Here is a 27,353-nt window from a genome sequence, read left to right as displayed (position 1 = left end):
AGAGTACGGACCACATCTAGGAGATGACGATTTTTCTGGTTGGCTACTCCATTCGACTGGGGAGTAGCAGGACATCAACGTTGATGAATAATGCCTTTAGAAGTCAAAAATTCCTCAAACTCAGTAGACACATATCACCATCAGAATTTGTGCATAATGTCTTAATAGAAGCAAAAAATTGATTGTCAACATACGCTAAAAACTCGGTGAAAGTACGAAAAACCTCATATTTAGAGCGAAAAAAGTAGACCCAAGTAAATCTGCTACGATCAACAATGAATGTCACAATATTTAAATTTTTCATGTGAAGTAACCAGGGAAGGTCCCTAAACATCACTATGAATAAGCTCAAAACACTGAGAAGCTCTACTAGCATACAAAGGGAAGATAAGAGATTTAATTTTACCAAGTTTGCAAGAGGCACACTCAAGAGGTAAAAAAGAACGTTCTTTATTACCTAGTAAACCAGAGTTCAATACATGAGATAAGATTTGAGTATTAGGATGGCCTAAACAACGATGTCACACCATACTAAGATCTAAAACATTATTACAAGCAAAAGACTAAATAGAAGAAACTCGAGAATGTGTTGGAGCAGGCAAAAGTAGTGGAAACAAGCTCCCCACTTTAGGTCCCTTCGCGATCTGCTCCCCCGTTACTTGGTCCTGCACAACACAACAATTACCAGAAAAATTAATAGCACAACTGTTATCAACTAATTAGCCAATAGAAATAAGATTCGTGGAAAGCTGAGGAGCAAGAAACACATTAGTGAACTTAGAAAAGGCATCTCCGACAGCAGCTATGGGCAAAGAACTACCATTGGCAATCTGAATAGCAGATTGACTAGCATAGGATCCAACATGACACAAGGTAGTGGGATTATTCGTCATGTGATTCGAGGCACCTGAGTGCACATACCAGATATTAGTAGAATTGTTACCTTGGAGCCCATTGCTGATAATGCCGAAATTAACATCTGTTGCACCATTTCGGGTGTGCAGTAATTTGCTGGAGGAGATGCAGGAACAGAGAAGTCACCTGAAGAAGAGCCAAGAGCCGCAAACGTCACTGTGGGGGGTACACTAACAAAAGTATGGAATGCCAAGGCCTAACGATTCTACGAGTGGATACGACATTCTTTGATAATGTGACCCTTCTTCTTGCAATAAGAGCAGAATTTCTTGGAACAATTAGCAGCTATATGTCCAAATTCTTTGCAGCGAAAACATTGCAAAGTGCTAGAGTGCTCAGGCAGTCCTCGTCGTTAAGCAGCATAAGCCATAGGGATAGACTCGGAACTACCATGAGATTATGCCTCAGTAACTTGAGTACTAAACCGTTGTTCTTCATGATGTAACTCACCAAAACAAACATCCAGAGAAGGAACAGGAGAACAATTTAGCAGAGACAAACGAACAGATTCATACTTGGGGCAAAGTTTCATAAGAAACCGATCACGACGACTAGTCACGTGAAGACATTGAATAATGGACAGAGAAACCACAGGAACATCAACAGTAATCAGATCAGAATATTCATTCCAAAGAGTCAGAAACCCCAAATAATAGTCTTGGATGGAACGATTGTCATGTTGAAACATGGCAATCGCATGCTCTAACTGAAAACGAAGGGCACTGTTATCTTGATGATATACTGTTTTTAAATAAGTCCACATGAATTGAGCGGTGCAATAAGGTCACAAGTTGAGGATAATATGTGGCTCTGATACCATGTTAGATTACCACTTTACCTAAAAGCTTAAGTTGTTAGGTTGTGGGCCAACAATGTATATCAAGCTTTAACACTCCCTCGCACATGCAGTTCAACAGCACGTGGAGAGAGAAACACACAATAAATTTTTAAATACTACAAAATAAATGCGGGCAACAAGACTAGAACCCAAGACCTCGTGGTAACTAGAGATCTGATACCATGTCAAATATTTTTTTAATGGCCGAATGAATTACCCTCGAGTTCTGTATATTATATATAGACTTTACAAGAATGCTATACATGGAAAGTAAATAAGGTCTAGCATGATTCTAGTCCTATGCAAGTAAACTAAATATACGCTAACTATACAAAATAAGGAATTGAAATATAAGGAAATAAATGTGGGCTAAATTAAGGAAAGAAATCTTTTGCTTTGTTGTTTGCTGTTCCGTTGACAATTCAAGCACATCATGAAGTATTGGAGTGTTTCCCAACACATTGTCAATGACCGAAACTCGAGATTCACAAGAAACTTCTAGATAAAACCTTTCAAAATCCTCAGTTTATAGCTTGACATCTCTTCAAGCTACCCACACACTGATAGATGGATAAATGAAGAGATTCAAAGGGCTGCTAGAGTACTTATGCCATTTCAATATAGGCAACCAAAATAAATGGTTACAACTACTTGATCTAGCTCTTTGTTTCAATGCCCAAACGAGCTCAATAATCAAAAAGTCCTTTTGAGCTTGTTCAAGACCAGCAACCACTATTAACTCTCACAATGAATGACCCATAGAAAGGAATGAGTTTGAGAGCATACATTTTCACCAAAGAATGGAGACAATGTAGAGATCTCCCGAGCTCACATGAAGAAGCTTTCAAGCGAATGAAAAAGTGGGCCAATCAGGGGAAAAGATTGTAACGCTTAAACGTTGGCATGGTTCTAAATCACAGTAGTAGCTAGTGTAATGTAACGGCAATAGGTGTAGCAAGAAGCAAGAGTAACGGATGTTACATAATTGGAAGTGGGTGTAACAGCCGTGAATTTTTTTCAAGCACGCACAACCTTATGCATATTAGTATATTTGCATGCTTTAAACGTTTAACCCTTCTTAGAAAGATTTTTAGTGTATTTTGAGTCCCTTAGTTCAACTAAGTAGTTTGATAATGGCAAGAAATTTACATTTGTTTTACACCACCATTGACGTAAAATTATGTGTGTTTTTTACTTTTCACTATTCTTCAACTAATTAAGTTGTTTGGTAAGAGCAAGAAATTTACATTTGTTTTATACCATCATTGACATATAAGTATGTGTTTTACTTTTTCATAATTCTTATGTGTGAAAAATTAATTAATAAAACAAAATACATTATACACTCTAAAAACTATTTTGTAAGGATACCATAAGAGGTTTTAGGTGAGTTCAAAGGAAGATACTCAGGTAATAAAGAAAATTGGTGGTGGGATCAAGAAGTTCAAAAATCCGTTAAGAAAAAAAGAAATTGGTATAAATATGGCAAAATTGTAGAAAAATAGAAAATCTTGAAAAATATAATGAAGTGAGAAAAATGCAAAAAATATTATTAGTGAAGCTAAACGTAGAGCTTATGATACTTTATATGCTAAACTAGATACAAAAGAAGGAGAAAAATACACTTATAAACTTGCTAGAGCTAGAGAAAGAAAATGCAAAGATTTAGGTGATGTAAAATGTATAAAGGACGGGAATGATAATGTCTTAATTAGAGAATAAAACATAATAATAGGTGGTGAAGATACTTTGATAAGTTGTTTAATGAAAACCAAAACGAAAGATTGGACTTGAAAATGACAAATGAGGAGGCTAAAAATAGGAGATTTATTCGCAAAATTAAAGTCCTTGAAGTTAAGATGACATTAAAATAGATGAAAAGTGGGAAATCTATAGGACCAATTAAATACCAATTGAAGTTTGGAAATGTTTAGAACATAAAGGAAATATTTGGTTAACTATCTATTTAACACTATTATAAAAACCAAGAAAATGTCAAAAGAATGGAAGAAAAGTACGTTAGCACCTTTATTAAAAAATAAATGCCATATTCAAAAGAAATAATGGGAAAGGGTAATTGAATATAGAATAAGACTAGAAATGAATATTTCAGAAAATCAATTTGGTTTCATGTCTGGGAGCAAAATCATAAATTTTGATTTTGACTCAAATTTCAAAGCTCCAAAAGTACAGAAATTTCAATTTCGATGGAAATTTCAATTTCAATTTCGATTTGAAAAAATAATGAAAATCAGTAGTAAAACATGTAATTCTTTTATGAAACTTTAGAAATGATTAATAGACATAATAATGTAAGTTTTAGGACTAATATATTACAAGTAAATACATCTATGTTGTGCATAAGGTGGAGAAGTTGTAATATAATATGTGCGTCAAACATATTTGTAAGATAATGTATGTTAAACATATTTAGTGAATCAATTAATACAAATAAAATTCATAAATCATTTAAATATTATTTATTATACTAATAATGATAATTTAGAAATGAATGGTTAAATAAAATGTTGTTGTAAGTTTATTTTTTTCATATAATTTCAAAAGCACTTGTAATAATCATTTGTTTCGATAAAAATAAATTAAAAGAGAAATTTCATTTCACTCCAAAATCCCTCATTTAATTCTGAGGAAATTTTTTTTGCATAGCTCAAATTTCGAAAAGTTTCACTAAAATTTTGAGATTTCGATAAATTTCGGATGTTTGTTGATATTTCAATGGAAATTATGCAAGACGAAAATAGACTACTATTTCTATTTCGAGGGTGGCAGAAATCGGAAATTTCGACAATTTCATGGAAATTTCAACAATTTCGACAGAAATTTTGACAATTTTGTGGAAATTTCAACAATTTCGTGGAAATTTAAGACCATGTCTGGGAGATCAACAACAGAAGCTATTTATCTTTTAAGAATTTTAATGAAAACGTTTAGGAAAAAGATAAGGGACTTGCATATGGTTTTTATTGACCTAGAGAAATCATATGATAAAGTACCTAGCATTAAAGATATGTATGATAGAGCAGTGACTAGCATTAGGACTTTAAGAGGGGAATCTAGAGATTTTCCAATCACAAATGGTGAACATTAAGGTTCTACTTTCAGTTATTATCTTTTTACTTTAGTAATTGATGAACTTACTAGGAATATCCGAAATAAGATCCCTTGGTGTATGTTGTTTGCAGATGATATCGTGTTGATTGATGATAGTAAGGGCAGAGTAGAATCTAAGCTAGAACTTTGGAAAGCCACATTAGAGTCTAAAGAGTTTAGGATAAGTAGCAATGGAGGGAAGATTAAACTTGATAATCAAGAGATCAATAGCACAAATAGGTTCAAATATCTTGGTAAAGTGGAGGAGTGTATTAGGTGTGTTGTGTGATCATAGAGTACTCTTAAAATTAAAAGGAAAAATTTATAAGATGACCATAAAGCCAACTATGCTTTATGGTTTGGAAATGTCGACACCCAATTTTGACCCTAAGGCCACTTTACAATAGTCTTTGAGCTTAAAAGAGATTTAAGCCCTTCTAAGGAGCTTTCTCTTCGGTTCAGAGCCTTTTAGAGTCTTTTAGCTTCTTAAGGTTCCTCAGGGCCTCTCAAGGCTCCTTGTATCTTAATTGGGCCCTATTGGGCCTACAAGACCTCTCAACGCCTCTTTGGGCTTCTCTTAGTCTCAATAAGGGTCATAAGGGACCTCCTTGCAAATTAAATACACCCTATTGGGCCTACAAGGACCCAAAATCACTCTTATTAGCCCTATCCTATCCCCCAGAGACACTCTTGGCATTATCAATTTTTTAAGAGCAGCCCTAGCTACCCCTTTGCCTAAAGGAAGAGACAAACAGAGAAGAAATTTAGGGGAAGAAATAGGGAGAAGAAGAGAGAAATTGATTACACGTCAAAGTTGTGTAATTAGGCGTCCTAAATTATTAATTAAATATTACAATTTCACTTAAATGCCTGATTATGTCCCATATTTTAATCAGTAAGCTCATTTGATAATTTTAAGATAATTCTCCTATTCTTGCCAAGAATTTACGGCTTTTTATATTTAATTATTGAAGGGCTTTCGTGGACATTTAAAGAAGAATCAAAAAGAAAAAAATAATATTGCGTGAAGCCTTGAAGGAACCATAGTTGGGCATGCTACAGGAACGACCGTGGGAATTAATATTACTTTGCATGTTGGGCTTTCAAAAGGGCACATGGCCGTGAGAGTGCATGGGAGTTGGGCTTAGTAACCGGCCTGAGGGAACTAAATGTGGAATATGGGCTTCAAAACGCTTGGCCAGGCCGTGAGCTAGAGTTTTAAAAGCTGGCAACATGCGTGTTAGAAGAAAATAAGCCCATGGCCAAATTAAGAAGCAGCCCATGTGTGAAGGGGCCTTAAGAATGCATGGATGTGACTCGACCATGCATGAAGGAGGTGTTGGAGAGAAGCAGCTGTGTCTAGGGCTTGAGCAAATTGAAAAAGTGGCTTTTGGAGGGGCATTTAATGTAAAAGGCTAGGGTTTGACTAGCTTTTTAGGAGGGTTTTCTTTTGTGTGTTTTTGGGGTTGTAGGTCTACTAGCCTAGGGGAGGTGCCGGACACAGGGAGCTTCTCACCTGGGGACCCGAGCAACTCCACGGCTACATTCCTTCTCTCTCTCTCTATTTCTTTAATAGTTTTGTTAACCTCTCTCTCTCTCTCACTCTCTTTAATTAAATAGTTTTGTTAACTTGTTAGTTATTTTTCCTGTCATTTCAATAGACATTTGAATGTGTAGTTTGAGTTATTAATTACATTGAGCATTTTAATTTAGAGTTAATATTGAGTATTTCATTGGTGTGTTCAATTTGTTTTTATTTTTGCTCTCTTCTTCTCTCTCTCTCTCTCTCTCTCTCTCTCTCTCTCTCTCTCTTGAGTTATTTTAATATTTGTTGGAGCTTTATTAAATTTAGTTTGTCGTTTATTTTGGTGCAATGAGTTATTGTGGAATTAGTTTGATCCGAAAATTTTGGATTGCAAACATGAGTGGCTAAGTTCTACAAGTTGGGTTGCGGGTCAATGTCGGTTGCTTTTCATGATTTATTAGCTTTCCATCAATGTTAATGTTAAACTCTTATTTGGCTAAAACCGAAAATTTCAAGGCATCATTGATAAATCGCTTAGTCTTATTTCTTGTTTTGTTGTTGACGTTAGGCACAACAAAATCTTGATTTAATCTAGGATTTTCATCAATTAATTTTTACATGAAATTCGGCTGATGCTTAATGAGAGTATTTATTTTGTTCCGTTTGGATGTAGCAAATTTACTCGAGCTCTAGTTTGAAAACTTCATCTTATTAATGTCTTGATTGGATTAACAAGAAGAGGAGTAAAGCCGAGGAAATTAGTAAATGGTGGAAGCAAAAAGACGTTGAACCCGTAACCCAAGTATTTGATAAATTGTTTCAGTGAATCTGTTTTGTTTTGGCTGCGTTATTAGATTTATATTTTCGAAATCTTGTGAAAGTTCAATCTCATTTTAGCATTTTCTCAAGTACTTCCCATCTTGTTTACAGTTTTCATAAACATAAAAAAAAAATTCAAAAAGAATTTCACATAGCATTTTTCACCAATAGGTTTTCACTAAACTACTATAAATACTTTGATAATCAGTGGTCCCAGTGGAATACGATCCTAAACTTATCCTTGATATAACTTGACACTTCTACACTTAGAAGCGCAATTCAAAACGAGTCAAGTTTTTGGCGCCGTTGCCGGGGACCAATTGATGTCATCAAAGTATTTTTTCTGTTTACTGAGAGGGTGTTTATAGAGCTATGAACGTCTTCACAGCGTAGGTGATATCTATTTCCTCTTCTTTAACCTTTTGCTTTTATTTTTCTTTTTGTTGTAATATATTTTTGGTTGGGTTCATTTATACTGAGTTTGTATGTGTGGTTAGGTTAGAGATAACATATTTAGACTGGTTAGGACAGACTCATCAATCTCATCATCGAGTGCATCTGTTTCACTTGAATCACTAGAATCATCATCTAACACTCATAGCATCATGGCTGGAAATGAACATCATGATAGGGAGAACCCTAATAGGACCCTCAGAGAATACTCGTAGCCTGTTAGGACCAGCACCCCATCTTACATTATTCTACCTTTGAATGTGAATGCTTTTAATTTTAAACCTGGGATGATTCCATTGCTACCTCATTTTCATGGCATTGAATCTGAAAACCCCTATTTGCATATCAAAGAGTTTGAAGAAGTTTGTTCCACATTCATGGATAGAACATGCACTCAAGACGTCGATTAAAATTGTTTCCATTTTCATTAAAAGACAAGGCTAAGACCTGGTTGAATTCCTTAAGACCAAGGTCCATTGGGACTTGGCAAGAAATGCAAACCGAGTTTTTAAAAAAAAATTTTCCGGTGCAGAGAACCAATGCCTTGAAAAGACAAATTATGAATTTTTGCCAAAAGGATGTGGAAATACTTTATCATTGTTGGGAAGGTTTCAAAAACCTTTTAAATGCATGTCCTCACCATAGATATGAGAATTAGAGGGTCATTAGTTTTTTCTATGAGGGGTTGCAACCAAAAATGACGCAATTTGTAGAAACTATGTGCAATAGTGAATTTTTCAACAAATGGCCCAAGGAAGCTTTTGAATATTTTGATTATTTGGCTGAAAACGCTCAATCTTGGGATGTCTCTGATGTGTATGATAGATCTGAAAAGCAAAAATGTGTTAGTGGGGGTGGTGAATATCAACTGAAAGAAACTGATGATTTAATGCTAGGCTTGCATTGATTTCTAAAAGGTTAGATTCCATTGAACTTAAGAAAGTAAATGAAATGCATGATTTACCATCATCTTCTGAACAATGCAACATATGTGAGGACCCAGGGCATGTGACTGATGCATGCCCAACAATTCCTGCTTTTAAAGAGGTTTTTCTTGATCAATCTAACCCAGTGCATATGGTTTCTAAGAATTCTTCTGAACCTTATTCTAATACTTACAACGCAAGTTGGAGAAGTCATCCAAATTTTAGCTGGAAAAATGACCAAGAGGGGCCATCTACACAGGGACAAAGTCAATATGCTCCTTATGCAGTAGCTGGCCAAAGTTCGAGACCCTCTCATTTTGCAAATAAGCCTCCTCCAATGCAAAGAAGGGGAATGGAAAACCCCATACAACAGCTAACTGTTAGCTTGCAACAGTTTATGCAAAGTCAAAGCACGATCAACAACCAAAACTCCCAGGCCATCAATAACATCAGAGGGACCCTCACTAGGATAACCACTACACTGAGTAACCAAGAGAAGGGAAAATTCCCAACTCAACCCCAACCCAATCCACAAGGGCAAAGCCAATCATCTCATAATACTGGTGAAGGGAGCAATGTGAAATTAGTAAAAGCTATTACAACTTTGAGGAATGATAAGATTTTTTGTGAGCATGCCCATAGTGCAGGAAGTTCAAGTAAAAAAGCTAACCCTCCTCAAGATAGTGGTGAGTCAAGCACTTTAAATTCAAATGATGCCTATCCCATACCTGCACCTTTTCCACAGCGCTTGCTTTCTTTGCACAAGGATAAACAGCATGCTGAAATCCTAAAAATTTTTAAGCAAGTTAGGATTAATATTCCACTTCTTGATGCTATAAAACAAATTCCTGCTTATGCTAAGTTTCTAAAGGATTTATGCACTGTGAAACACAAACTAAATGTGCAAAAAAAAGCTTTCCTCACTGAGCAAGTTAGTGCTATTATTCAAAATCACACACCACCTAAGTACAAGGATCCAGGGTCACCTACTATTTCATGTGTCATTGGAAATTCTAAGATTGGGCAAGCGTTGCTAAACTTAGGTGCGGGGGTCAATATGGGCTAGGGGAATTAGCCACTTCAATCACTTTGCAGCTTGCTTATAAATCCATAAAACTTCCTAAGGCTATTGTTGAGGAGGTCTTGGTCCAAGTCGATAAATTTTTTTACCCTATAGATTTTGTGGTATTGGATATGAAAGTGTCATCCCACTCAAATTCTTCACCACCTGTGATTTTGGGAAGACCATTGTTAGCAACTTCTAATGCCATAATTAATTGTAGGAGTGGTGTTTTAAAGTTGAGCCTTGGGCATATGACATTGAACCTAAATGTGTTTAACACTTGCAAGCAACCCCAAAATCTGGAAGAACTTCAAGAAATGAACTTTTTGGATGCCATACTGGATAAAGACCCTTTCTTGTTTAAACAAGATAGTCAATTGGAGCATGGTTTGTCTGAAACCTTGGAGAACATTGACTCATCTAATGCTAATTCAGAAAATCCTGTTGCAGGTAACAAAACAAACTCGTTGTGGGGACTCAAATTTGGAGACCGGCCACTTAAAGCCATAAACCAGCAACCATCAGATGAAATTCCTCCCGAACCTCCATACATACCGTGATGTTTTACTTTTCTTTATTTCATTTTGCATTATTTTGTTTTATTTTGTTTAAAGGTACATTTTCTTTTAGTTTTATTTCTTGTGTCCTTTATTTCTCCACCCAGGTACTTTTCTATTTCTCTCATTGTTTTCTTTTCTCCTTCAGCTGTTATTTTTTATATTTTATTTCATAAGATTGCACTCTTTTCAAAGTTGTTCAGGTACTTCTTCTTCCTCTTGTAATCTTTCTTTTATTCCTTTGTTCGTCTTATAGTTGTTTTGCTTTACTTTTAACTACTCTCTTTGGGTAAATTCTTTCATTTCTCCTACATCATTGAAGACAATGTTACATTCTAGTTGGGAGGTGGAAGAGAATTTACTTTGCTATTTGCATGCTTTAAACATGTGTTGGTCTACCTTGGAAAAGTGTTGTTATTTAGCTCAGAGCATGCTAAATTCCTTATTAGTGAATGTTACATGTCAAAAAAAAAATTTTTTTTTTTTTTAAAGGATATGGAACATGTAGGATGTAGTGCAATCAGAGTTTAAATCAAAAGAGAATTCTATCAATTCCACTTAGTTTCAACCAAGGGAAGGATGTTGAAAGTCTTGTTACACACACTACACGGGTCAGAAGACTTAGAAAGACTACCTTAGGCCATTTTGGTTGATGTTTACTTCAGTTGTTTGGGACTCTAATGAATCATGTCCTAATGGCTTAGAAAAACACAAAAAAAAAAAAATCAAAAAGAGGAAAACAATTGTGTATTGGAAATGGCTACCTATTACCGGGGTCCTAACTAAACAAAAAAGTGGGTACCCTTTAAAGTGTAGTAGCGTGAAAGTCACCATTGTACATTCATGCACTGGAAATGGCTACCTGCTACCGGGGTCCTAACCAATCAAGAAAGTGGGTGTCTTTTAAAGTGTAATAGTGTGAAAGCCAATACAATGGTTTTGAATTAGAGTAAGACTCTGCGGTTGTCTCAGATTAATTATTGTAATTGAAACTGTTAATGTCTATTGGTAGTCAATCTTGGAATTCCAGCCTTATTCTCATGACACATGAGCTTTGTTACTTTCCAATACCTTGGTTGGTCTACTAATTGGTGTATAAGTCTCTCAGTTGATACTTAACTTGGGTTAATCTGTTTCCTATATTCCTCAACTCGTTAAACATATTTCATGGCATGTGATTATGACGAGTATAGAAATTTTAGTTGCTACTCTCCTGGTATGATTGCATTCACATTATTTGCTAGAGACTAGCAAAATGTTAGTTGGGGGGTGTGATAACGCATCAAATTTGCATAATTAGGCATTTAAAATTATTAATTAAATATTATAATTTCACTTAAATGCCTGATTATGTCCCGTATTTTAATCAGTGAGCTCATTTGGTAATTTTAAGATGATTCTCCTATTCTTGCCGAGAATTTACGAATTTTTATATTTAATTATTGCAGGGCTTTCGCGGACATTTAAAGAAGAATCAAAAAGAAAAAAATAATATTGCGTGAAGCCTTGAAGGAACCGTAGCTGGGCATGCAACTGGAAGGGCCGTGGGAATTAATATTACTTTGCATCTTGGGATTTCAAAAGGACACGTGGCCGTGAGAGTGCATGGGAGCTGGGATAAGTAACTGGCCTGCGGGAATTAAATGTGGAATATGGGCTTCAAAATGCTTGGTCGGGCCGTGAGCTGGAGTCTTAAAAGCTGGCAGCATGCGTGTTAGAAGAAAAAAAGCCCATGGCCGAATTAAGATGCAGCCCATGCGTGAAGGGGCCTTAAGAATGCATGGATGTGACCCGGCCATGCGTGAAGGAGGCGCTGGAGAGAAGTAGTCGTGCCTGGGGCTTGAGCAAATTGAAAAAGTGGCCTTTGGAGTGGCATTTAATGTAAAAGGCTAGGGTTTGACTAGCTTTTTAGAAGGGTTTTCTTTTGTGTGTTTTGGGGGTTGGAGGTCTGCTGGCCTAGGGGAGGCGCCGCACACAGGGAGCTTCTCACCTAGGGACCCGAGCAACTCCACAGCTACATTCCTTCTCCTCTCTCTCTCTCTCTCTCCTTCTCTTTAATTAAATAGTTTTGTTAATTCGTTATTTATTTTTCCTTTGTCATTTCAATAAAAATTTGAATGTGTAGTTTGAGTTATTAATTACATTAAGCACTTTTATTTAGAGTAAATGTTGAGTATTTCATTGGTGTGTTTAATTTGTGGGAGGCGCCGCACTCCCCTAGCTTCTCACTTGGGGACCTGAGCAACTCCACGGCTACATTCCTTCTCCTCTCTCTCTCTCTATCTCTCTCTCTCTCTCCTTCTCTTTAATTAAATAGTTTTGTTAACTCGTTATTTATTTTTCCTTTGTCATTTCAATAGAAATTTGAATGTGTAGTTTGAGTTATTAATTACATTGAGCACTTTTATTTAGAGTTAATGTTGAGTATTTCATTGGTGTGTTTACGAAGCTTTATTAAATTTAGTTTGTTGCTTATTTTGGTGCAATGAGATACTGTGGAATTAATTTGATCCGGAAATTTTGGATTACAAACATGAGTGGCTAAGTTATACAACTTGGGTTGCAGATCAATGTCGGTTGCTTTCCATGATTTATTAGCTTTCCATCGATGTTAATGTTAAACTCTTATTTGGCTACAACCGAAAATGGACGGCATCATTGATAAATCGCTTGCTCTTATTTCTTGTTTTGTTGTTACGTTAGGCATAACAAAATCTTGATTTAATCTAGGATTTTCATCAATTAAGTTTTATATGAAATTCAGTTGATGCTTAATGAGAGTATTTATTTTGTTCCATTTGGAAGTGGCAAATTTACTCGAGCACTAGTTTGAAATTTTCATCTTATTAATGCCTTGATTGGATTAATAAGAAGAGGAGTAAAGCTGAGGAATTAGTAAATGGTGGAAGCAAAAAGACGTTGAACCCGTAACCCAAGTATTTGATAAATTGTTTCAGTGAATCTGTTTTGTTTTGGCTACGTTATTAGATTTATATTTTTGGAATATTAATAAAAGTTCAATCTCATTTTAGCATTTTCTCAAGTACTTCCCATCTTGTTTACTGTTTTCATAAACATAAAAAAATCCAAAAAGAATTTCACATAGCATTTTTCATCAAGAAGTTTTCACTAAACTGCTACAAATACTTTGATAATCAGTGGTCCCTGTGGAATATGATCCTGGACTTATCCTTGATACAACTTGACACTTCTACACTTGGAAGCACAATTCAGAACGAATCAGAATAGTTACAAAACAGAACAGAAAATATAACAGAATAGAGAGAGAGAGACAGGTATAGGAGAAGAAAGAAGGTGAAAGGAGGAGGAAAAAGAGAGGAGGAAGAAGAGAATGTAAAGAGAGAAAAAGAGAATAGCCATGAGGTAGAGGGACAGAGAAGCTGCTGTGAGAGAGAGAGATATCGCAAGACTCAATTAATCACCAAAAGCTGCTTATTCTTACAACATAAGCCTATATTTATAGACAACTAATAAAACCAAAAAATATAAGCATGAAAAATTAAAAAATAACCACAAAACAATCAAAAACCATAAATAATCCCAAAATAATTAAAATAACTAAACAGTTAAAAAGTAACCCCTGCTAAAATAAAAAAATATTCCCCAACTAAATATAAAATCTCTAATTATAAAATCTTCCAACCAAATCTGATTGCCTAGAATTATCTGCAAGGTATCCTCTATCACATGCCCATGTGTATAATTTTTGCATTATCAAAACGTTAGAAGGTCCAAAGGAAGTTGAGGGAGAACTATTATATAACAAGCAATTAAATACATAGTGAGTCATTATACAACATGGGTGTGAAATTAAAGTAATATGAAATTTGTAAGCAAATAAGGCAGCTTTTATGTGATAAACATGCATAAAGGGGTTATTCTGGAAAAAATAATAATAATAATTAAGGGCATTTTTTGTTGAACACAATGTTATATGCTCCTAACACCTGTACTTTTGCATATGTTATAGTACTGTAGATAGATAAGTATGCAGTTTATAGCCAACACAACAATCAAATGTCAGCTATAGAAAATGCTAATATAACTTCTTAAATTGAGATAAATAAAGATGTCTAATTCAGTCTATCAATTATGAAAGCAAGATGTTGTTTCTCCCTGAGGAGATACGAACATGCAGTAAAATATAGACATGGGTTTTCCACGCCATTGAACATGTTCAAGAAACAGCATAAGGGTCTTCACAAATATACATGTAAACCAGAGTTCAAATCCTAATATGTTGAATTTTAACATGCCAAGAAGCAGAGAATAATATTTCTTGTAATCTAGCTCCATTTTATGGTTACATGCCTGGATACTAAAAGTGAAAGGTATCCACACCAGATCTCCAAATACCAACATAAATCCCAATCTCTCAGCAATTATATCCCATCTATACAAAAAATAAATAAATGCAAAAAGAAAAGGATTAGAATCTTTAAGAAATCAAATATGAATGAATAAGAAATTAACAACTCAATTATTAAATGGAAAGACAAGCAACTAAAACATTAGACAATAAATTATTGAATATAGTAATATAAAATTTTAAGTAGTTATACGACTAGTTTATCAGTAATGAATAAGGATACAACATTAAGAAAGTGCTCCAGCTGAAGAGCCGCTCAAGCATTAGGGCACAAATATGGTCAGTTAAGTGACTGAATCTTAAAACAACCAAATCATTAATTCTCATACTGATCAAATCCATTAATTAAAGTCTAAATTTATAAATCATATTTTAATTACTACTATAGTACTTTAGTAGTATCAGTTATCGAAAAAGCTCTTAAACAACAGCACCCATGATAAGCAACAGTAATGCCTAATGGTTACCCAAAAAAAAATAGGAAAAATAGTTTAGTACCAATAATAAAGTAGTTAAACAAGGAAACAGTTGACCCCAAGGGATTGGTTTTAATAACAAAACTTTTTTTATGTTCATTAATGAAATCGATGTGTGTGAAAATTGTTCCAAAAAATTGGAGTCATTAGAGTTCATTTTATGTTAGTTGAATATCTGATCTTTATCTTGAAAAGTATACAGCTCCTAGTCTTCACCTTGAGACACCTCAAGGTTCGATGTGGTACAGTGAATGAAGGTTTCAAATGTCTTGTTGGTTTATATTATTCATTTTGAAATAATTAAAAATAATAATAATAATAATAATAATAATAATATCTGATATATTTTCAAAATAATGGCTATTTGGAATTTTTGAAAAATGAGATTTTCATCCACTCATCTTTCAACGTGTAGTCATTACTATAGACCTATCGTGGTCAACCCCTTCCCCGGACCCCGCATATGCGGGAGCTTTATGCACCGGGTTGCCCTCTTTTTAGTTTGAGGTTCTAGTCATGAGCTATTTCCACACCTTGAACCCGTGACCTCCAAGTCACACGGCAACAGCTTTAATGTTGCGCCTAGGCTCCCCTTCAACTAAAACCTCGAACTCAATTCTATAATTCAACTCCAAAAACAAAACCAATTACAACCCTTATAAATGCAGAGGATATTTTCCAAAAAATTAAAACATACTTGCCCGAAACAAAGAAGTGGAAGTAAAAATAAATCAAGTAAACCAAACTTAATCTTTTCCTGAGGCAGAGGCTTCCATGCTAGCTGTGTTCTCTACAACGGGCTATCACTTTTGCCATCATTATTGAAAACATTTGATAAGTTGGCCTCTAGACGTTGTTTAACTAAAGGATGACTTGAAGAACATAAATGAACTCACAATGTCCCAACGCTCTCAAGCATGGTTTAAATAACAGTAACAGTTGTTGTATTACGCTCGCAGCCATAGTGGATGTTAGGTAACGCATAACAATTGCCATGTTCATGAATTCATTTTTGCATTAGCAAACTTGTAGAGAACACACATATTCACAAGTTTTGATCCTAGAACCTAAAATACTAATGTTTTAAATGAATTTTAGAAAATTTTAATAAACCCACATGCAACATATATTGCAACTATTGAATGCTAACTTGCTTTTCAAGTCGTTGTTGGTGAGAAAAACTCCGTAGTTAGTTTTGTTGGTGAGAAAAGCTCTATATAGGTTAGTTTCACAACTATATTTGATTATAAGGTAAGAAATCATGAATATAATGAAAAATAAACATCATAACAAGTTTATTGCTCATAATTCATAAGTTCAGACTTTGGAGCATGCTCTGAGCTTCATATTTCATACTACAAATATACAAATTAATATGTAACTATGTAAGCGTGTAAACATAAAGCAAGTCGCACAAAAAACACGGTACAATCACATAAAATATAAGGCATGTCTCACTCTAGTCTCAACTCTAAAGACGGCTCCCTCTCCTGACATGTCCCAAGTCCAACTTGCAAAGTCACTACTATGCAAAATGACATGGAGGATCCTCATAACAGCATCGTTCTAATCACTCTTAAGTATGACAGCTAATACCATGGCCGCTCCCAACTCGTTCAAATGAATAACTAAAGGAACCAATATTATGATCATTTCTACCGTGCTCTTGATATTGTGGTGGTGATGAAGAAAACAAAGAATATTGAGATCAGGGAAGAATTGATTGTTGGCTTGACACTTTCCACCATGGAATCATAAGTAGAATGGTGGTGGATATGAGTATGTATATAAAGGGTGGGCAGGAATAAAGGAGTAGGGTAAGCATATGTAGGCAAGGGATAGCTTGGATAATAGTGTGGTCGTCGGGATTGTGGAGGATAATCTTGTGGACGAGAAAGGATGTTGATACAGCCCATATAGGTCACCTATGACTTCTCTCATTATCGGTGCTACTGCTACGAGAAGATGACTCCTCAATGCCAAAATCTGCAAAAAAAATTCTAGCACCATGGGGGTCCTAGATGCTCCATGTTCATGTCTACTTCTTCTTTGAACATTACCGCTTGCACCAACACTTACCCCAAAACCGCGCCTAGATTGTGAAGAACAAGGGAAACCTTGAAATGGAGGAAAATCACCAATATCAAAGTTACCCGGTAGATGCGCTAATCCATAATATCCTCCAAAAGCATGACTTGGCTCAACTCGCTCACCTTCATCAAAACCACTACTAGCATTGGAACCGCCACTAACACCACTTCTAGGAATATCATCACTTCTAGGCGGAGTCAAACCACCAACGCAATCATCACTCAGAGTTTCCAACAAGCTAGAACTTTCTTCAATTTGTGTGGCATGATGATGAGGTTATTGATTAGTTTGAGTAGCATGAAGAGTATCATCGCCATCATCATCAACCTCCAACCAATAATAATTATTATGTCTATCTAACAAAGGTGCCTTCCTTTCCTCTAGCTATGGATATAAGGGATCATCCTCCTTGAAAATATAATCAAGTTTGATGGGATTAAAGCCACCTCTATTTCGTGTGCAATTCTTTGAATGGCATGCCTTATTTTCAGCTTCATATTGTAATGACAATAAACTAGCTTTTACAATCTTGCATACTTCAGGTTGTCCCTCGTCTTTATGTGAATAAGGTTAATATACTCAAGTTGTGCTTGCAATTCGAAACTTGAGTTGTTTAGCTTAATTCTTTCACAGCAATGCACTGGATTTTAGGCGCAGAACTACCATAGTGTATCCACCATTCAGCTGCATATTAAAAACTATCCATTCATCAACCACACATGATTTATATAAACTTACATATTCACTGCCTTAGGCCCTACATAGATAGCACTTAGCAGTCCACTTACCGAGATTTGCTTTTCCCGAAAACTCTTTGTTGTAATGGGGTTCCAAGTGAATCTTCCTAATCCCTAAACATCAACAACTGTAACAAATTCCATTATTAAAATCCATTTAAATCCACCACCTCAATCATTGTCAAAATAACTTATTCAAGTTAATTGTTAAGGTGGTTAACCAATCCAATCCGTGTTCTAACTTGATTGATTACCCCTAACATGATTGTCAATATCAGGCTCCAACTTTATTTAACTCCACTCACTTCTTGATGATTTGGGTCTTAGTTTGACAGCTCCTTCTATGGATTTGGCTAGGCTTAAGATGGAGGGTATTGGAGAAGGAGAAATGCCAACAAATTGTGCAGAGAATTGACTGGAATCATTAGATTAGCTTCCTCGGTTAATATGAGAAAAGGGAGTAGATTTTGGGGGGTTCATGGTGATATTAGATGAAACTTTTATCCTAGAACATTAGAGGCCTAAGGGGGATTGATAAGAGAAGAATTGTCAAGGATTTGGTTGACAGAGGCAATCCAAATACATTTTTTCTGCATGAGTCTGAATTAGGTGAGATAAACTCTTATTTCTTCATCAGTATCTGGAATTCTAGATTCAAAGAGTGGATACCTTTCCCTTCTTCAAGAACCCCGTGGGAAAACGTAGTGGCCACGGATGCCAAGCTAGCTGTGCGTAAAGATTGTATCTTCAGCTCTTTTTCTTTCTTAGTCCAACATGAGGATAGGGGTGCTCAGGAGTGGTGGTGCACCTCTATTTATGCCCTACACAACTAATAGCTTTTTTGAAGAATTGGCTAATTTGGTTGGACTCTGTAATCCTTGTTGTGTGGATGGGTGACTTCAATGTTATCAAGACCTCAAGGGAAAAGTTTGGAGGTTTGAGGCTGACAAGTAGCATAAAAAAATTCGACTCTTCGTTTTGAGATTGTGGTCTTAAGAATGTCACATTAAATAATGGTTGTTTTACATGGGTGGCATCTAGGGATAAACAAGCTTCGACTCGCATTAATATATTTAGGCAATTCTCCAAGGATTTAATCCCATTTAGTGCAGTCCAACCCCTTTTAGGCTTGAGAATATGTGGGTTTCGCACCCGTATTGTCACAATATTGTTGGAGGTTGGTGCAACGAGTGCAACGTTGAGTGGTGGGAGGGCTAAAAGTTCATGAGGAAATTGAATTTTTTCAAAAATAAGCTTAATGGTTTGGAATAAAGATGTGTTTGGGGATATTAAGAAGAATAAAAATAGTGGGACTTAAGGCTTGTTACTGTTGTTGTTGTAAGGAAAAGAAAAACAATATTTTGAATGATAATTTAGTAGCATGGGTAAGTTGGAGGAGTGTGGTCTGGAGGAGGAAAAGAGTTAGAAAGTTTCGTCTTTCCAATGAATTGTAGGTTCTTATGTTTAAGGGAAGAGAGGAATTGACCTCAAAAATCAAGGGTTAATTGGGTCAGAGAGGGGGATTTTAAGTCTCAATTGTTTCATAGGATGGTTAATGGAAGGAGGAAAAGTCTCTTACCTGGTTGGAGTTAGGCTCAAGAAGGGTCGTGAAAAATCATAAATAGATTGGGGATGAGATAGGTTAATTTGGGGGGGGGGGGGGGGGGGGGGGTTTATTGGAAAACTGATGCGGAAAAGGCCGTGGTTAGAGTGCCATTTTTATTTGAAGTTAGAAGGGTTGTGTTTCATATGGATATGGATAAATGGCCCTTAAGATGGCTTTTTTTTTTCAACATAGTTGGGAAGTGTTGAAAGATGTTATCATGGGTTTTTTGGGGAGTTCCACAAGAGTGGGTCGTGTGCAAGAGTATTAACACTACTCTCATTGTCTGTATTCCAAGTGAAGGATTTTAGGCCTATTAGTCTAGTGATATGTGTTTACAAAGGTGTTAACTAAGTTTGTTGAGAAGGACCAGGAGGTCTTGTAGTATATAGTGTCATTGACTGAATCTGCTTTTGTTGAAGATCTGCCAAATTGGGATCATGGTCTTAAATTTCCATGAAATTATTGAAATTTCAATCGAAATTTCCAATTTCCGATTTCAGTGACCCTCGAAATTGAAATGGTAGTCGATTTCCATCTTGCATAATTTTTAATTGAAATCTCAAAGAATCATCTGAAATTTATCGAAATCTCAAAATTTTAGCGAAACTTGTCGAAATTTGAACTATGGAATGAAATTTCCTCAGAATTCAAAAGAGTGATTAAGGAGTGAAGCATGGTTTTAAATCACGGTAGCGAGTAGCATAACGTAACAGTAGCGGGTGTAATGGGAAGTGGGAGTAGCGGATGTTACATAATGGGAAGCGGGAGTAGCAGATGTTACATAATGGGAAGCGAGTGTAACGGCCGTGAATTTTTTTGAAGCATGCACAACCTTGTGCATATTAGCGAACTTGCATGTTTTAAGCTTTTAGCCCTTCTTAGAAAGAGTTTTAGTGTATTTTGGATCCTTTAGTTCGAGTAACTAAGTCATTTGGTAAGGGCAACAAGTTTACATTTGTTTTAAACCACCATTGATAGAAAAATTACGTGTGTGCGTATTTATACTTTTCATTGTTATTATCTTTAATAAATTCTTATGTGTACTAAATTAATTAATAAAACAAAATACATTAGACACTTCATTAATCAATTAGACACATAAGACATACGAATAATACAAATATAAAATAGCTAGAAAAGAAAGAAGGTTGAAGTTGACAAATATAAAACATAAATATCACATTACTAATATTATCAAAATAAAATATTTTCCTAACAAGTTAGTATTTTCAAATTGTTAATTAATGCATCTATTATGAGTATTTAAAGAAATAGTAAATTTTCTATCATTGTTATACTCTTTATAATTTTTTCCCCCTCTTGCCACTTAGTATATTGAGAATTATATATGAAAGAGGGAAAAAGTGAGAAGAAAAAGTAAATAATAAAATAATTTTTTGGTGTAACGGTCCTGCAGTGGTTATGTAACGGCCATAGCGGCCTTTACGTAAACGGTCGCAGTCTGCAACAGCCACTACGACCGTGATTTTTCTTCTCACCTATTTCACGGTATGTAACAATATCGGTAACTCAAAAAACCTTTACGTAACAGCATTACGTAACGGTCGCAACTTTATTTAAAACCATGGAGTGAAGTGAAACTTCTCTCTTAAATTATTTTAAATAGTTTTATTGAAATAAAAGATTATTACAAATGCTTTTGAAATTATAAGAAAAAATAAACTTACAACAACATTTTATTTAACCATTCATGTCTAAATTATCATTATTTGTATAATAAATAATATTGAAATGATTTATGAATTCCATTTGTATTAACTGATACACTAAATATGTTTAATGTACATTATCTTATAAATATGTTTGATGCACATATTATATTACAACTTATCAACCTCATACACAGCATAGATGTATTTACTTGTAATATATTAATCATAAAACTTACATTATTATGTCTATTAATTATTTTTTACAACAACAACACACAACAAAACCAAGCCTTAAGTCCCACTAGGTGGGGTCGGCTATACGAATCATTTTTGGCCAATTTATGCGATCATGGACCATTTCTTTTGACTGGTTTGGGGATATTAAATCCTTAAAATCTCCTTCCAAGTTATTTTAGGTCTACCCCTACCCCTTCTACTACCCCCCACAGTAACTAACTCATTTCTTCACAGGCGCACTATGTGGCCTATGTTGCAAGTGTCCACACCATCTGAGTCATTCCTCCCTTATCTTATCTTCTATGGAAGCTACACCCAACCTACCGCAAATATGTTCATTCCTTAATTTATCTTTCAGTGTTATACCACTCATCCATCTAAGCATTCTCATCTCGGCAACTTTATTTTTTGGATATACCTACTACATACACCTTTTTTTTTTCTAAAACCCACCATAGAACTTCCCTAGTTATCATATGTTTTCTCTAGGTCAATAAATACCATATGCAAGTCCCTCTTCTTTTCTTTAAACTTTTCCATTAATCTTCTTAAAAGATATATAGCTTCTGTGGTAGATCTCCCAGACATAAAACCAAATTGATTTTCTGAGACCTTCGTTTCTAACCTTAATCTTTATTCAACTACCCTTTCCCATAATTTCATCGTATGACTCATAAGTTTAATTCCACGATAGTTATTACAATTTTGAATATCTCCTTTATTTTTGTATATAGGTATTAAAGTGTTTTTCCTCCAATCATCTGACATTTTATTAGTTTTTATAATTGTATTAAATAAATTAGTTAACCATATAATTCCGTTATCACCTAAGCATTTCTAAACTTCAATTGGGATGTTATCCGGTCCTATAGTTTTCCCATTTTTCATCTTTTTTTAGTGCAAACTTAACTTTGTTAACTCTTATTTTGCGAATAAATCTCATATTTTTAGTCTTTCCTCATTTGTCAAATCTAAGTTTAAGCCTTCTATTTGGTTTTCATTAAACAACTTACTAAAGTAACTTCGTCATCTTTCTTTAATGTTTTCGTCCTTAACCAAGACAATACCATCCTCACTTTTTATACATTTTACATTTCCTAAGTCCTTACTCTTCCTTTCTCTAGCTTTAACAAGTTTAAATATATCTTTTTTCCTTTCTTTTGTATCTAATCTATCATACAAACTATTAAATGATCTGTATTTAGCTCCACAAAGGGCCTTTTTTGCATCTTTTCTCGCCTCCTTACACTTTTCAAAGTTAGCCCTGTTTCTACATTTTTTCCACGTTTTATACCAAATTTTATCCCACCACCAACTTTCTTTGCTATTCGAGAATCTTCCCTTTGATTCACTTGAAATCTCTTTCGCTATCTTTTTAATAAAACTAACTAATCTACTCCAAAGAGTATTTTTATCTATCCCATCCTCTATAGTCCAATCCCCATCTTTGATCATTTTATCTTTAAATTTTATTATATTTTCTCTCCTTGTATTCCACCACCTAGTTCTGTTACACTGGTTTATTTTATCCTTTTTCTTCCATTTTTTAATACATATATCTAACACTAAGACTCTATGTTGTGTGGTTAGGCTTTTACCTAGAATAACTTTACAATCCTTACATGATAAACGATCTACCCTCCTAGTTAAAAAAAAAAATTTATTTGACATATATTTTGTCCACTTTTAAAGGTTATTAAGTGTTCTTCTCTCTTCTTAAAACAAGTATTCATTATACTAAAATCATATGACATAGCAAAGCCTAAGATCATCTACCCAGACTCATTTTTATCTCCAAATTCATATCCTCTATGTATCCTCTCATAACTTTTATTATCTCTTCCAACTTGTCCATTCAAATCTCCTCCTATAAATATTTGCTTAGTCCCTGGTATGTCTTGTATAATGCTATCCATATCTTTCCAAAATTTTTTCTTAAGATTTTCTGCTAAGCCGACTTAAGGAGCATAAGTACTAATGATATTTATTATCACTTGTCCTAATACCATCTTGATTTTTATAATTCTATCCCATACTCTATTTGCATCAACAACGCTATCTTTTAAGTTTTTGTCTATAATAATTCCTACTCCATTCCTATATTTTTCTTTTTCAGTGTACCAAAATTTAAATCCTGATTTATCAATTTCTCTAACTTTTCTCCCCCACCCACTTAGTTTCTTGAAGGCAAATTATATTAATTATTCTTCTAATCATTGTATCCACAATTTCCATGCTTTTACCCATAGTTGTCTCTATATTCCAAGTTGCTAATCTAATCTTAGTTTCCTGAACTAACTTATTTACCTGCCCACATCCAGAATGATGCAGGAACCCTCGCATATTTAACACCGTGCCTCGGCGCCGACACGGTGCGTCACTTCGGGGTGATGACCTAGCCCACCCTCGCCCACTTTTCGCTACACCCAGGTAGTGCAAGTGCAACGCATCGTTCGTAAGCGACACCCTAGCAAATATTCGGTAAGGATTCATATCATAGTGATCTGTCAAATTTTACGATGGATGTCAACTACCTAACGCAACCCTCCTCCTTTACCCGAGCTTGGGACCGACTGTGTGAAAAAATTGGGACATTAAGTGCATCAAATGCAGAGTTCTATTAATCATTTTCTAAAGCTTCATAAAAGAATTGCATGCTTTACTACTTATTTCCATGATTTTTCCAAATCAAAATTGACATTAAAATCAAAATTTTCGTCAAAATTTTCATACTTTTGGCACTTCGAAATTTGAGTCAAAATCGAAATTTAAGACCTTGATTGAGATTACAATCGTGAATCAAAATTCTAATTTCAGGAATTGAAAATCGAGAATCAAAACTAGATTTGGTACAAATTTCAGAAATTGATCCCAAATGACATATATAATATACATGAACAAGAAGCAAAATAGTAAAATATATTTAATTTTTTACCACAAAAAAAAAAAAAAAATTCATGTGTATGCTTCCCTGAAACAATAAAAGGGTATCAGTCAAGAAAAATTGATAAAAACATATGAACTATATGTTTTTTAAGTGAAGAAACCAAGAAAAATAACAAAAAATTGAACGTTTGGTGTTTACCAACAATTTAAAATATATATATATTTCATGCATATTCTTTCTCTAGTTATTATAAATAAATAAATAAATAAACTTTAAAATTAATAATAATTGAGCATACTACTGGGAAAACAACTTTTGAATTCGGGTCGGATTGGGAATTCTTAATTACTTGGGAAGCCCTAGTCATATTTGCCCACAAACCCCTGCGGTAGCCTATATACACGCACTCCATTCAGCAGTTAAGGAGACGACTCTCACAGAGGCAGACGTTTTCATGAGAGAAGAAAACTCTAGCAGCCGCTTACAAGCCCACTCTCTCAGGAGCTCGTTTTCAAGAGTTCTTTTTCGTACTTGCAGATTCGGGATCAAACCAGACAGATCTTGCAGGTATAATCCTAATCACGTAATTAGGGATTGCATGATCTGATTATTTTTTTTTTTTGTTATCCTTATGCACTACAGCCGGATCTTAGGGCTATTCTGCAAGTCCCTTCAGTGTAGTGGATCATTATGTGTTTTATCGTCATACTTCATCAAGTAGGATCCTTCTTGTTGTTTATGTGGATGATATTATTATTACAAGTGATGATGATAAAGGTATTTAGAGTCTAAAACGTTTTCTACAAATGAAGTTTCAAACCAAATATTTGGGAACGTTGAAATACTTCTTAGGTATAAACCATATAATAGTATCTGGATCTCATAGGGGAACCTTTTTGTCACAGAGGAAGTATGTTCTTGATCTGTTGGATGAAACTATATTGTTGGGATCCAAACTGATTAAAACCACTTTTTAGGATTTGGGAATTCCATGGGAGGGCTTGATATACATGAATGAGCACCAACTTGATCCAAAAGCTTAAACTTATTGGGTCTTAGGCCCAACTATACCCATCCTCCACTCTTTTTTTAAAATGTAGAACTCACTTGTGAGTTCCTAACGCTACCCCTTGAATGAAAGTTCATTACTTAATCACCTTCATGTCAAGCAACCAATTAGGAGACACTACTCAACCATGGGAAAGAGCATGAGATTATGGGAGTGCACTCATCTATAGGATTAGCATCCACAGGATCCACTGCTCCTGTTCTACAAGATCAATATCCGCAGGAACACAAGCATGAGCACCCGAGCCCGATTCGAACCGTCGGCTGTGATACCATGTTGAGATTTTGATTAAATGAATGGCATAACTTGAATATTGGTCTCTACCTCTATAATAAAAATCAAATACATTTTAATGACAAAATAACACCCTCAATAACTCTCACTAATTAACATACTAATACACTTAATAATAATAATACTAAAAAACATATATAACCTCTAAAAGTTTCATTGCTTGCATAATACATGAAGCACATAGAATTGAGAGCTTTATAGGGCCTTCTCCTTCGCAACAAATCCTACATGTTAATCCTTTCCAGCATAATAGTCCAACCAAAAGCCCGAATCTTCCCAAGGAACTTAGCCTCCAAAGAATGTGGTTTTAAGGAAAAAGGTTGGGGAGGGAGGTTTAAAAAGGTGAGATAGAAAGGATTTAAAATTGAATGTACCTAAGGAATCACCCTTCCACACTCTTTCGTCCTCATGAATGGTAGGAACATAATAGTCCAATAAAAAAAGAAGGATAATGAGCTCTTCAACAAATCCTTCATATAGATTCCTAAAGAAATAGAAATCCCAAGAAGGATCCCTCTTAGAAGAAATGCAAGAGCTGATGGGAGCATTATGAAGCAATGAAAGCTGAATAAACAAGGAAATTTCAACTCCAACAAAGACGACTCCACCCACACATCCCCTAAGAAGTGAACTTTGTTGCCCTTACCCAATTTAAACCAAATAAGAGGAAAGAACAGACAAACTACCTAGGACACAAATTTCCAAGGACACATGTGAGAGGTAATGCCATTGCCTCCTATCTCCCACCCATTACGTTGATCCTATACTTGTTCTTAATCACCATATGCCATAGGGAGTCAACTTCCAAAGGAAACCTCAAAAGCCATTTGCCAATAAGGGAGATGTTTTTGGATACCACATCCTCAATGCCCAAACCTCCCTTGGACATAGGTTTGTTGATCACATCCCAGCTAACTAGACGCTCTCTCCTACCCTCCTTAGAACCTACAAAAGGAATCATGCATCAGCCTTAAGAGCTATTTAGCTACTTTCGAGGGAATCCTAGACAAGGAGAGATAATAAATAGGAATGTTAAAGAGTGAGGCATTAATTAAAGAGGTTTGATCCCCAAGAGAGAAATAAGCCCTCATCCAACCCTCCAATCTCTTAGCCGCCTTATCTACCATAGGATCCCAGAAGACTTCAAAGTTTCGGCTCTCTCCTAAAGGGAGAACAAGATTGGAGAGGGACCACTCAAGGGATTCATAACCTGCTAGCGAAATGAAATTCTAAAGAACTCTCTACCCTATATTGATGCTTGCTATTCCACTATTGAACATGTTAATCTTAAGGCATAAGATCTACTAAAAAAATTTTAGCAACAAAATGACTTTTCAGAATATAGCATAATTATCCTCAAGAAAAAGCAGGGTGTCGTCAGCAAACAGGAGGTGAGAAATCTCCACTTGCTCCCTTCCTATGTGCAAACCACCGAAAAATCCCATATCCTAAGCATGGAGAAGCATCCTACTAAAAGTGTCAACTGCTAGGGTGAACAAGCCAAGGAGAAAGGATCCCCTTGTCTAATAACCCTAGAGACCCTAAAGCACTCTCTAGGTTGACCATTGACTATGACAAATAGATGAGTAGAGCTAAGGCACCCCTCGATCCACATTGGACCCCAAAGCCTCTTTTCCCCAACACCTTATCTACAAACCCTAGTTGACCCTATTGTAGGTTTTTTTA

At 35.2% G+C, this 27,353-nt stretch overlaps 1 protein-coding gene across 2 annotated transcripts in view; it reads right to left on the bottom strand.

Annotated features, from left to right (window-relative positions):
* The window catches only part of LOC131168441 (delta(14)-sterol reductase), a 106,522-nt gene that overhangs the window by 5,837 nt on the left and 73,332 nt on the right, over positions 1-27,353 (bottom strand). For both annotated transcript variants that reach the window (XM_058127868.1, XM_058127869.1), the window contains exon 9: positions 14,540-14,621. In XM_058127868.1, the coding sequence (XP_057983851.1) occupies positions 14,540-14,621 (82 nt within the window). The remainder of the gene's footprint in view (positions 1-14,539; positions 14,622-27,353) is intronic.

The sequence above is a fragment of the Malania oleifera genome, chromosome 11, assembly GCF_029873635.1.
Source record: "Malania oleifera isolate guangnan ecotype guangnan chromosome 11, ASM2987363v1, whole genome shotgun sequence".
Classification (NCBI taxonomy): domain Eukaryota; kingdom Viridiplantae; phylum Streptophyta; class Magnoliopsida; order Santalales; family Ximeniaceae; genus Malania; species Malania oleifera.
Note: the sequence above shows the minus strand (reverse complement) of the source record. Positions and strands in the feature narration are given on the sequence as shown.